Source organism: Apus apus, chromosome 1 (genome assembly GCF_020740795.1).
Source record: "Apus apus isolate bApuApu2 chromosome 1, bApuApu2.pri.cur, whole genome shotgun sequence".
Classification (NCBI taxonomy): domain Eukaryota; kingdom Metazoa; phylum Chordata; class Aves; order Apodiformes; family Apodidae; genus Apus; species Apus apus.
Window position 1 is genome coordinate 76,533,287 of NC_067282.1, and position 12,137 is coordinate 76,545,423.

At 41.2% G+C, this 12,137-nt stretch overlaps 1 protein-coding gene across 1 annotated transcript; it reads right to left on the minus strand.

Moving 5' to 3' along the window:
• Nucleotides 1-2,504: 2,504 nt before the first annotated feature.
• SH2D1B (SH2 domain containing 1B) lies at nt 2,505-11,718 on the minus strand. Its single transcript, XM_051638438.1, has 4 exons — nt 11,585-11,718; nt 7,565-7,628; nt 5,045-5,213; nt 2,505-2,542 (listed from the first exon to the last, which is right to left on the minus strand). Exons 1-4 carry the CDS (start codon nt 11,716-11,718, stop codon nt 2,505-2,507), a joined length of 405 nt encoding a protein of 134 aa, XP_051494398.1.
• Between the last annotated feature and the right edge of the window lie 419 nt (nt 11,719-12,137).

Consider the following 12,137-nt stretch of genomic DNA (forward strand, 5'->3'; position numbering starts at 1 on the left):
CCGCTCGAGGGGGGCCGCCAGCTCCGGGGCGGAGGGGACGCGGAGGGAAAACAGGCGGGGCGCGCTCAACTGGCCGCCCGCGGCGGGGACCGAGCCCTGCGGCTTCCCCGGCCCCGCTCCGCTCCCTCTAGGCCCCGCACCGGCCCCTCTGGGCCCCGCACCGCTCCCTCTGGGCCCCGCACCGCTCCCTCTGGGCCCCGCACCGGCCCCTCTGGGCCCCGCACCGCTCCCTCTGGGCCCCGCACCGGCCCCTCTGGGCCCCGCGCCGCCCTGTTGCAGTTGGGGCACCCTGAATGCGTTTCCGTGCTTGGCTCTTAACCTTTCTGCCGTTCGGGTACACCCTGATGTGACCCCCTCACTGCGTAACCCGCACGCAGGCGCGTGGACGCACCTGCTCCACTTTGTGATGTTGGAAAGGAGATGCCGAGGGGTGAAGCTTTTCAACACACTTTTTTGAAACTCGGGCACTGACTGTTTCCTAATGTATTAGGCCTGTGAAGAAGTGGAGTGTGTCTATTAACCTCATTTTCTTACACTGTTAACACAGCAAATCTATTCCTGTAAATCACAGCTAGATATTGTAAACGTAACGTTAATTGAAATGTGTATTTCTTTTCATTCTGGGTTCTTGCTTCCTCCTTTAAGTCCTTGATCCTTGGCACACTCTGCTTCAGTTGAGCGCCTTGGAGATAACAGCAGAGAAGCGACTGGAACGTGGGCACGGATGCACCCTCGGGTCTAGATGCAGCACCTGGAGCTGCAGCCGTCGTGTTGGAAATCCGAGTTCAAGGCAGGGCTGCCTGCAGCACTGTGCCTGAACCAGTGCAACTGACAGCTCGCAAGCACCGCAGCCCAGCACCTTGGCCCTGTCAGCCGTAAGCAGTAGCTTGTTCAGCCCTCAGCAGTAACGCCGTCGGGGTCATGAGGCACGGCCCGAGATTCCTTTTCACTTGGCCTTTCCGAACATCAATGTGACTGAGCGTGTGGGGGACTGCTCTTTTCAGATAAACTGCAGTAGTCCGTTCTGTTGAAGACCAGGCTGCTGGAGTCAGGATGCCTCAGCACAGGGTCTGCTCAGTCTGATACATCTGATAACCATCAGGCAGGCAGCTGAATTCTGCAAATAGGCACATCAGTGTATGTACTTCTACAGAGCAAGGGTTGTGTTTTGTTTTTTTTTTCTTTCCAATACTGCTATTTGTCACGGACAACTACTTTAATTCATGATTTTTGGACATGTATGTTAGTGTTTTTGACAATGCCAGAGTGAATTAATATTCTTAATTTTTGTCTCCTTTGTGCTAGAAGTACCAGTTGAGCCTGGCGCCGAAAACTGTTAGCACTATTAAATTCATAATGAAGTTGAAAGCATGGAAAGATCTAAAAGTCCTTTAATAAACAATGTGTGAAAGAAACATAGAAAGCAATGTAACTAGTATTACCCATTAAAATACATAAATAATTGTTGAAAGATCTTAATCAAATACACAACCAATATAAATGTCTTCCTCAAGATCATCAGTGGATAAAGTGTTGGTACTAGCTGGGAGAATCAGGACATAGTTACCAGCTTTGGCTGCTAGTTGCAGGCCACCTTCAGAACAAAACATATATTAAACATTTAAAATTAGGGGCAAGATTAACTTAGATTAAAACGAAACAAAACAAACCCCATGCACTTTATATTACAGAGCCAATGGCAGTAGCAAATTAAATATTTTGTGTTCTCATGCATAAAAAAAAGGTGTGTTCATACCGACATGCATGTAGAACTTCCACTGCTTTTGTAATCTACCAGAACCATTAATCAACATTAAAAGTATTTTAAATTATTTTAATGTTGTTGATTTATTCTTTATGGCATTAGATTTAACGTTTTTGTTTTAATTTAGATTATTTAGATTATTTCAAAGTACACAATAATACTGGTATTCTTTGACTTAGCTGAAATACTATCCACTTATTCAACAATGAGGTAGCATGAATCATGCACAAAATAACAGACTTTAGAGGTTGAACTGGTGCTGGAGGTTTTAAAGCATTGTATGATGCCAATATAATTTTTGTCGTGTATGGTTTTTATCAACACCTATCAGTTCTGCCATAAAGTACTGCTTTATTCACATTCATTTATTGCACTCTTATTGCTGCTTTCTAGCAAATTGTCCATTTTAGCAGTAGACATCTCAGACAGTTGACTGACTAAAAAGCCAAAATACATGTGCATGCACACAGATACCTTTCCTCCATACATACGTATATGGATGCATGTGTCTGTTATAAAAATTAATTCTTTCACTGCTGAACAAAAATATATAGTAGCTTATACTAGCTCTACCAGGAGAAAATACAGTTGCTCTGATAGTCTGCAAAAGGAGGACATCAATTCCAAAGGCTCAGATCCACAGCAGAGGATACCCAGCTGGCAGGTCTCCCCAGCTGATCCACTGTGCTGTGGCACAGTCTGACACTGCAGCTTTCCAAATCATCAAGTTGCAGATCATTCAGGGTAAGACAGCAATGTAATCACTGTCATTAATTTCTGTAAAAAAAAGAATTAGAAAAAATGAGTAGTCATTGCAGATGGCTCCTCTGAAAGCCCCATGTAAGCAGAATGGCCAGTGGCCCTGTTTTAGCAACATCTCAGTTTGGTTTCTCAGTGTTCTCTTGGCTGTTGCAGGGCCAACATGAAGGCTCTGTGTCCTACGGACTGGGCCCTCCAGGAGCCCATATGGAGGCGAAGCCTGTGTTGTCTTTTCTGAGCCAGCAAGCTCTATTAATACACGGTTGTATCTATGTGAGACCCTTTCTTCCAGAGGAACAGTCAAATGCCAGAAATCATCCCTACTTAGTAAAAAGAGAAATAGCTGAGCTAGGCATGACTATAGCATAACACATCCTTTCTTCTCTAAATAAATATCTAATAGAAAAAATAGAAAAACTCTCCTACCAACTAAGGGAGACGAGGCTGAAAAGACCCTTTCTCTTCTAGATCTTTTCAGTTCTGTTTTTTGAGAAACCAAGGAAAGGGTTTGGGACACTTGGGACTCAATCTCCACTATGGAAACCTACTGTCTCTTCAAGCAGCCACCTTCACACAAGCTGTTCCTAGGCTAGAAAATGCTGTTCAGAATTGCCCAACAACCAGTATCATGACCCCAGTCCCCCAAGGTGTTCCACTGGTTGCACTGGAGTGCTCCATCCTGCATGTGCTGCAAAGCCAGCTCCCAGAGCAGTGTGAGGCACCATTACAGAAAAGTATGGTGCTTGCTTTAGGAAGCACTGTGGTGTTTTACAGGTGCCTGCATATCAGAGAGATATCCATCATGACATCAACCTAAGCTCGCCCTGTGGGCACGTACCCCTGTGAGCACGTAATAAAGCAGCCCAAGGGGGAAGTTTGGAGCGCTGTGTAAGTGAAAATTAAGTTAAAATTGAACATCAACGATTCCAAAATAATTTGATTATTTGTAAACCCCTCAATTTTTATATACAACCACAAACATTTTGATAGTGAAACGAAAGGGTTTGTTTTCGTCCTTGTAAGTTCAGACCAGGGCATTGTAAATCTTCTAGAAAAGTTCATGTTGCAGGACTAGATAATAATATATTTATTAAACCTGATTTTTCTGAAAAATATATCCATGCTACTGCAGAATTTTCTATATCCCTGGAGCAGCAATGACAAGACACCATAAAGACCTTTCTAGAGCAAATGTGACCTATTTGCATTAGTGATACAAGTGGTAATGTAATGTTGGAAATGGACACTGGAAATGTCTCTTTTCTACTGTTTCTCTCAGCAAGGCTGTTGCTGCACTGACCCCTAAAGAAGCAGCTTAGTCCATGCAGAGGTGGGGGGAGCTCACCCCACCCTATCCTATCTGCCTGACACAGGGAGCATCAGAGCTGTTGTGCACTCAGTGTTTGCAAAAAACCAGCATCTCTCTTACCGACAGGAGGTGTGATGGCAGCACAGAGGCTGGTCTGCACAACCACATTTTAACCAGCATTAGTCATGAGATACACAGGCGACTGGATCTTACAATATTTTTTTCTTTTATGATAACTGTACTTAATGAAAGGATTTTCCTTGCTCACACATCATCTCACTGTGGCTCTCCTAACACTTAGCCAAAGGACCTAGAAGAGTTTCAAGGCTATTTGGCAGCTGGTGGATGCTGCAGCTGAGCATTGTACAGCAGTATTACGAAGAATGGCTTTCAAAAGTGCAAGGGATGCTGACCAGTTACCAATGGTATCTTTATTCATCCTTCCCAAACCAAGGATGTAAAGGTGACATGGGGCTACAAAACATGATCCAGCACTTTATGAAGACCTTAATTTTTACTGTACCTGTTTGCATAATGTGTCTCTCAGGTAGAAATATTGTAAACTTCTTATACCTGAGACTTGTGAACATAAATTAGAAGAAGATCAATCAGAGACTAGCTTTCCCATTCCAAAGCTGTGATCTTGAGCACCAGGTTATATGCTTCTTATTTTCAACATACTAACTTAAAAATATGACTGGTGCTTTAATACAAAACACAGCAAACCACAAGCTGGCTGGCTTTATCTCTCTCTCTCTCTCTCTCTCTCTCTCTTTTTTTTTTTCCCCCTAGCATCTCAAAAATAATGGAATGAGATTTTGGTATAAAAATAGCTTTCAACCTGGACAATGAAGGTAAAGGACAGCTTCAACTCCCAGTGAAGTGCAGGGGCCTGGCAGCTTGGCAGAACCACATTGGGTAAAACTGGTTCTCAACCTTCCCATGAGCATCAACACTCATGAAGGGGTGAGCTGTGTGCAACATCATGCCTTCTGTATCTCTTGTAATTTAAATTTGTTAATTTGTAGTGGATGAGAGTATGTAATCTGTTGGCTGGGAATAACCATTTTCTAGTGAACATGAGAGAGAAGGAAGGATGTTGAACTGCCCCTACGGGCTAGTTTCAGAGGACATGTAGCAACTATTCACCACAAACCTGTTAATGCAATCATCTTTAAAAAAGACCACAAAGTCACAGCTAAATTTCTCACCATCATAAATGTCATCCTTCTCTAACTTGAGCCTCTGACTTCTTTGTGAGGCCTTTGGTTTGTTTATTGGGTAGAGGAGGTTTATTATTAGTCCTTGATTTGGCTTTTCATAATTGTATATTAGATCCTTTAATGTTCTGAAGATCTTCACTGGAACACCTTCAGAGGTCTGCAAGGAAAGGGAAACACAAATTGTTTGCAACTGCCCTTCACATAGAGTCTCCTCAATGAAAGGAACAATACATTATGTCTTGTTTACCAAGAGCTGTTCTGTAAACAGATTGGTGATTTTTTTTATTTTTTATTTTTAAAATAACATAAGTTTAAAATATTTGCTCAGATGTGTGTTGCAGCAATCTGTGACAGCTGTGCCAAAGAGTGACAGCAGTAGACTTCCCTCTGGCCTTAGAGCACACATTTAGGGCAACGTATTTGGTTCTCACTTCCGATGTTTTATTTAAACAACATGACCAGCAGAAGCCAAACATTGTACAAAACATCAGCACTGTCAAGCAAAGGATGTACAGAGGCAGAGGACATGTCTCAGGATCCATATGAAATTCCCTGGCACCAGCTTTCACTTTTAGGCAGTTTACTATTTGTCCAGCATTGTGACTTGCACTGGAGACTCCTTAGGCCAAACACAGATAATGACACTCCTAAGCAGGGGGACAGTGTTCTCACAAACTGCTTCTTACTGTGTGGGTTCACAGAGCTGGGCTGAACTGCTCCCACAGCACAGCCCCCCATGATCTGTACAGAGATGTTGCAGCGCTGGTGACTTGAGGACAGTGACAGACACTAAGCATATTAATCAGCTGTAATCACAGCGAGGGTCCTATTATTAGTGTCTAAAAGTGAATGTAGCTTTGGTTTCTCTTCATTTGCTAACTAATAAAAATCATAGCTCCATTTTCTGTGTTTTTATGCATCCTTTATCTTCTCTTCAGTCCTGTATAGACAAGGTGCCACTGCCTCTGTGTACTGGGTCTGGCCAGGATGGAGTTAGCTTTCGTTGTAGTAGCCTATATAGTCCTGTGTTTTGAATTTGTGACTAAAACAGTGTTGATAACACACCTGTTTTTTGGGTGTTGCTGAGCAGTGCCCTGCACAGCCTTGAGCTTGTCTCTTTTTTGCTCTCTGCTCCCTCAGTGAACAGGCTGGGGATGTGCAAGATGCTGGGATGGGAACAGCAGGACAGCAGACGGGAATCGGCCAAAGGTCTGCCCCATCCTGTATGACACTTTGCTCAGCAACGAAAGCTCAGGGAAAGTGGGAACATCCATGCTTATGACATTTGTCTTCTCAAGCAGCCATTACACACTCTGAGGTCCCACTTTCCAGGAGATGGCCAAACATCTGCCTCCCAATGGAAATTAGTGACTAATCTCCTTCTTTGCTTTGCTTGCATGTACAACTTTGCTTCACTTCTTAACCTTTTATCTTGATGCAGGAGTTTCCTGACTTTTGCTCTTCAAGTTCTTTTCCTCTGACCCTGACCCACTCGGGTGCAGGGAGTGAGCAGTTGTGTGGGTGCTTAGCTGCTGGTCAGGGTCAACCTCCTGCACTCTAGAAAGTTCATGGCTAAATCTAGCCCTTAAAAAAACTAAATAATCTCCCCTCCACCATCAATTTAATATTTAAGTCTATTATTTTTAGTAAGCCAACACAATGTGACTTAAAAACTTGAAGCAAAATTTGGTTTGAAAAAAGTAAAAGTGTTTGAATTATTATCTGCAGATAGGCATAGCAGCAAACCCCAGTGGAGTGCCTGTAGTCCAAAAGAGATTATTTTTTGTCAACAAACCATTCTTTTTCGTGGGAAATTGTGTCTTTCATACTCAGTCTAAACCACTAATAAGCAGGAAATTACCAGCATATGAGAGCGTGGCATGTCCTTTATGGAGTGAGTTCCTCATTCCACTTAAATGCTACTTAATTGTTGGCAGTTCTGTTGACTGTCCAATTACAAGCAGAGAAGTGAGCCAGCTTTCTAAGTGTCCTCTCACTTTGCCTAAGGATTTGATTGATGCAGTCTGCTCTTATGCTTATCTAAGCAATGAGCAACGTTATCTGGGGCCATCACTTCAAGTGTGTCAGAACTGCACAGAATTATAGACAGGCCCCTTTTAATCAAAAAGGTCATTGCAATATTCCTAATCCCTACAAGATACTGGATGCAATAGCAGAGCTTTCGAATAGGAAAAACTAATTAGGAACAGGACCAAGTAACAAAAGTGATAGATTTTTCTTCAATGCTATAAAAAAGAAATGGTCGAATATGAAAGCAGCTGGTCAACACATAACAGATCCACTTAGGTTATTGGGGAGTTCTACAAAGATAATAGCTCATATTTAATAATAGGTGTAACATTAAAAAGTCAGGAATTGATGAAAGAGGAAAACAAGCTTGGAAATATTTTGTAAGGTAAGGTGTTAATACAGATACTTTTTTTTTTTTTTTAAATCAAGACAATGATCTTTAATGCAGTCTTTACAGATGAAATGAGAGTTACTCACCTGTATTCTAAAATATCCTTGGTGTTCCCTGTAGATACGGTAAGTGTAGATGAGGTTTTCAAAGCTGTGAAAAATGTTGTATACATTATGCTTTTTATCAACAGTCAGACAACTACATCTTACTTAGACTGCTACAGTTGATCTTCACAGCCAGCTATTGTCTTTTTTTGCTTGTATCTTAAAGTAAACTGCAATACAATGAATGACTAAAAACAAAGAAAAAATCTAAAGGAAAGCCTGATACTAAATAGCATAAATTACAGATATATATGCATTCACTTTCCCACTTGATTCATATATCGGAGCTTTAAAAAGACTTGAGATTCTCTAAGTAATTTGTTTAATTGTCTGTTAGCCAAGATTAGCCATGCATGTTGTTTTCTTAAGCCTCAGAAACCAAAGTATTACTTTATCATGCCTTGCCAGTTCAGATCTAACCCCTGTACATTGCTATGTAGATTTGTTTGATTTTAGACCACATTTCTGGCGCTCTTTTTTGCCTTACAAATGGTAAATATAGCAAAGAGAGCTGTATTCAATCTGCAGTCACTGCACTTTGCTTAGCATAGATCTTGATAAAGTGTGTCCAGCTCGTTCACCACCACATCAGCTAGCTGCCTGAGCTTTCCTCCTTCTTCTTAGGTGCATTTCTGATGCTGAGTTTTGTACTACTACAGCTCAAATAAAATAGATCCAGCAAGTCAAAGAAGTGAAAATGCGTCAAGTTTATACATCCAGAAGGGGCTGGATGTCAACTGAGAATTTGAGGCTTTGCTCACCACTGACAGAATTGCTTCATGGTACTAGAAACCACTTTGTGCAAAAGCCAACATGGGAATAAACTGCAAGCAAAGGGCTGGCACATGTGTAATTGAGAACGGCAGTATTTCCATCAGCAGTGAGAAGGAGAGCTGTGGTCTGGTTGACTCTCAGATTTTACACTGAGTTGGATTAATCATCAGACAACCTTTTTATACTGGAAAAACGGTGCTCATATGTACCCCTTCTTAAAAAATGGAGCTGTAAGGAAGACCTAAATAGCTACAAAACCAAAAGTGAGGTGCTCTTCTTTCCCTGAAGTCATCCTCTAGGGGAAAATAGGGTGGCTTCCAACTAATTACTATGTCCACAAGAGAAGCAGTCACCTCTCTAAAGGCTGATCTACAGCTGAGAACAAGGATGAGAGATTCACCTGGCACACAAGACTGCAGTGCTGTATGGAAACAAGCACACTGGCATGGAGCTATGCTCTGAAAGACTGTCTTTGTGAATATCTTCTATAGGAGGAATATGGGGGGACAAATAGAGAGAAAGAAAACCACATTAATGTAAGTAGTGGTAAAGAATGATTCTGTAGAAAACTCGCAGTTCTCCTTCCACATGAGATCTGCTGGTGCTCCTCTGAAGAAAAGAACAGGTGAGGGGGTTGCCATCACATACATAGGAGTATGAAGCTACAGAATGTTTTTCATCTAAACTGCTTTTCTTGTGGGAGCCCTCAAGTAATTGTGGCACCACAAATTCATACTGTTACTCCCCCCACACTGCCCCACACAATGAGTCCTTGAGCTGTCTGTACCTTCATGTATTCCAAATGTGATCATGTACCAGACCACTTCAACCTAAAATAAGTTTTATTTGACCAGAGTATAGCTAGAGGTGTATAAGATACTGGGCACATACTCGAGGGCACGTATGATCTTAGGGAGTTAACAGCGGACCAAGTCTTTGACCCCCCTGGTACTGACACTGACACTTCCTGACACTGTGGTGGCAGGAAGAAACACCACATTTTTAATAAAGTGTGAGACTGGAAATGTCTACAAACAGTAGGCAGTATTAAAGACATGAGAATTTGTGCAGTAAAATTGAATTAAACAGAGATAGAAAAGAAGAACAGAAGGGACCCTAGAGTTTGCAAAATGAGAAGACATTTCATATCTAGAAATACAAGATTACTCTAAGGATTTCAAATAACAAATGAACTAAATCTAACACAGGCATTTATATAAGAGTAATTTGATGCCACAGACATCCCATCCGTCTTCCTCTCATTCTCACATGTGATACCTCCCTGAACTTCATTTTGCAGTTGTATCACAGGAAGGCTGATGAATTCTTGGAGAGACTGCAGCAGAAAATGATATCCTGTCACCAGTACCCAGAAAATGACTGCACAGGTCCTGCTTCTAAGAAAATCATTCTTCCTTTTCATTTCCCAGAGTTTTAGTTGTTACTGTTTTTAATAATAAGCAAGCATTTGAACACACACAATACGGATGGATTTGGATATATTTTGTCAACAGAAATAAAGCTTTATCAAATACCATAATGGCAGCTATTCAGAAAACCAACTGGAGATTATGACTGTAATCAAAAAAAGCAGTAAATTTGCAAAGAAATATACACCACAAATAAGTGTGTGTGTGTGTGAAAACAGTATCTGAAAACATGTTATTTTAACTGGTACATATGTTAATCAGAAGGATTTCAGCTGTAGCTGCATGAATTGAGCTATCATTAGAGGGAGAATCCTAGGATTAAAACTTAGCTCAAGGAACTTGTGCATAAATGGTTACTCTGGAAATAAACTACTTTGGTTTTGCAAAGAAAGTTACTATGGGCTGAAATCAGGATAAGACTTCCAGTTAGAGCAGATATACTTTAATAAAAAGAATTGCATCACAGGGAAGCATCTTTTGATTTTTTTTTTCCTCCTTGAGATACCTGTGGAAATTCACATGTTCCTGGCTTAAGAGTATTTTATAAATGTTGGTGTTCCTTCCTTAAGTACAGACATAGGAGTGAGAAAAAAAGTACCCAGAAGGTGATGATTTTTGAAACTCATTCTTTACTGATCCGCTAAATTTTGAAAGGTTACTGCCTGGATATTATTTGTCTACTGTATTTTTTACTAAATAAACATGAAACTACCAATAAAAGGGAACCTTCTGTTTCCACATTATTTACTAAATTATTACAAACAACTGCATATGGTACAAATTAATAAAGTGTCTGGTCTGGGCACAAGGGAGATCCAGTGGCAGAAAAGCAGAAGGAGTTTGGATTTTTTTGGAGAGTGGCATGTTGAGCCATATGGAGAACACTAGCAAGAGCAGTAGCTCTGGACTGAGGCATTGTCAGAGACCCGGAACAGCTTTGCATGAAAAGGGCAATGTGCTGTGAAGGAAGACGTATCAGCAGAGCTGTGCATCATTAGATTAGATTAGAGATGCTTTCAAACTTGTCACACCATTCTGACTTCCATATCCTCCATGGGAGTGCCCTACTGCCGGCCCCCATACACTAATCGGTAGAGGACCAAAAAAAAATTGGTTTTCTGTAGTGAGTGGATCCGTGTCTCTGTCCATGGATCAACTAATTTGACAGGTACATATCAATTTGTGCACAAACCATACTAAGCAATGTTTCAAAATGCAATTCTAATCCAAAAGTCATCTGGAAACAGCAGTGAGAGCATCAGTTTTGATTGCTCTAGTTTTAGGACAGCTAAGTCAACCACTGACAGACAGTCCAGTTTCTGAGGCCATTCTCTTGAATTGGATGAAATTCCTTTGAAGCATCAGGTGAAGCTTTCATCAGGTAGAAAGTCTACAAAGAAGGAACTGTTGTGTAAACTAACCTGAGACTGTTCAGTGTCTCAGCAGTGATAAAATTCTATTTACTCATCATTACAGAGGCAGTAACTCTGAGTAAATTTATTTCCATGCTTTGGCAGGCTAAGCTATTTTCTCTTTGCTCCCCTTATTGTCTGCAGGGAGGCCAGCATCAACAAATTACAGTCCATCTATCCTATGTTGTATAAAGTATTTTTGCAAATGCCATCCTCTCACTACTCACTAGAAAGGAAGCCTAAGGCAACCAGCATTATTTGAATACACTTATACACCTCCTTGGAGTCTGTTAAAATTAGGGAAGAACTGTTAATGTTAGAGAAGATAAACACTTGTATTTGGATCTATTTGAAAACTAATAAAAAATTAGTATTACAGTACTTACAAAACACAGAGACACAAGGCTCCTTCCACGCTTTCACTCTCTCGTATTAAATAGCTACCATTCTTTCTGTTCCTGCTGAGTAGTTCTTCACAGGTTCTTCTTGTTATCTTTCCATGAAAAAATGGCAACTCCATGGATAAAAGAAAACAAGGTCTCTTGCCTTTCAAACCAATTCCAGAAAAACCCAGCAGCCTGGCATTAAAAGAAGATTTATTCCAAATGCAGCTGTCTGTAGACAACTGAAATTGGAGGTGCTAAATGTACACGAGTTCATCTGTGTTATCATTGACCAGTCCGAAGTGAAACTCTCTCTCAGCCTGTGCTTACAGCTCATGAGTGCAACTAATGCAAGCAAAGGGAAATGGTGTCTACACTGGTCACAGCCCACATCAGAGGGGAAGAGCCTTTTGTCACAGTTTATCAGCAGACATTTGAGTTGTGTATCATGCTTGTAAGCTATGCACTAGCCAGGTTGACAACTAAGTATAGTTCTATTTTCAAGTTATGTTTAAAGTCATTCAAAGACCTGCAAACAGGGTGCTTGCTCTCAGTT

Coding starts and splice junctions, on each gene's coding strand:
- SH2D1B (XM_051638438.1), bottom strand. CDS start 11,718: ATGGAGTTGCCATTTTTTCATGGAAAGATAACAAGAAGAACCTGTGAA. Junction 7,629..11,584: donor GCCTTGTGTCTCTGTGTTTT/GTAAGTACTGTA, acceptor CATTTTTCACAG/CTTTGAAAACCTCATCTACA. Junction 2,543..5,044: donor GAAGGATGACATTTATGATG/GTGAGAAATTTA, acceptor TTTTTTTTACAG/AAATTAATGACAGTGATTAC.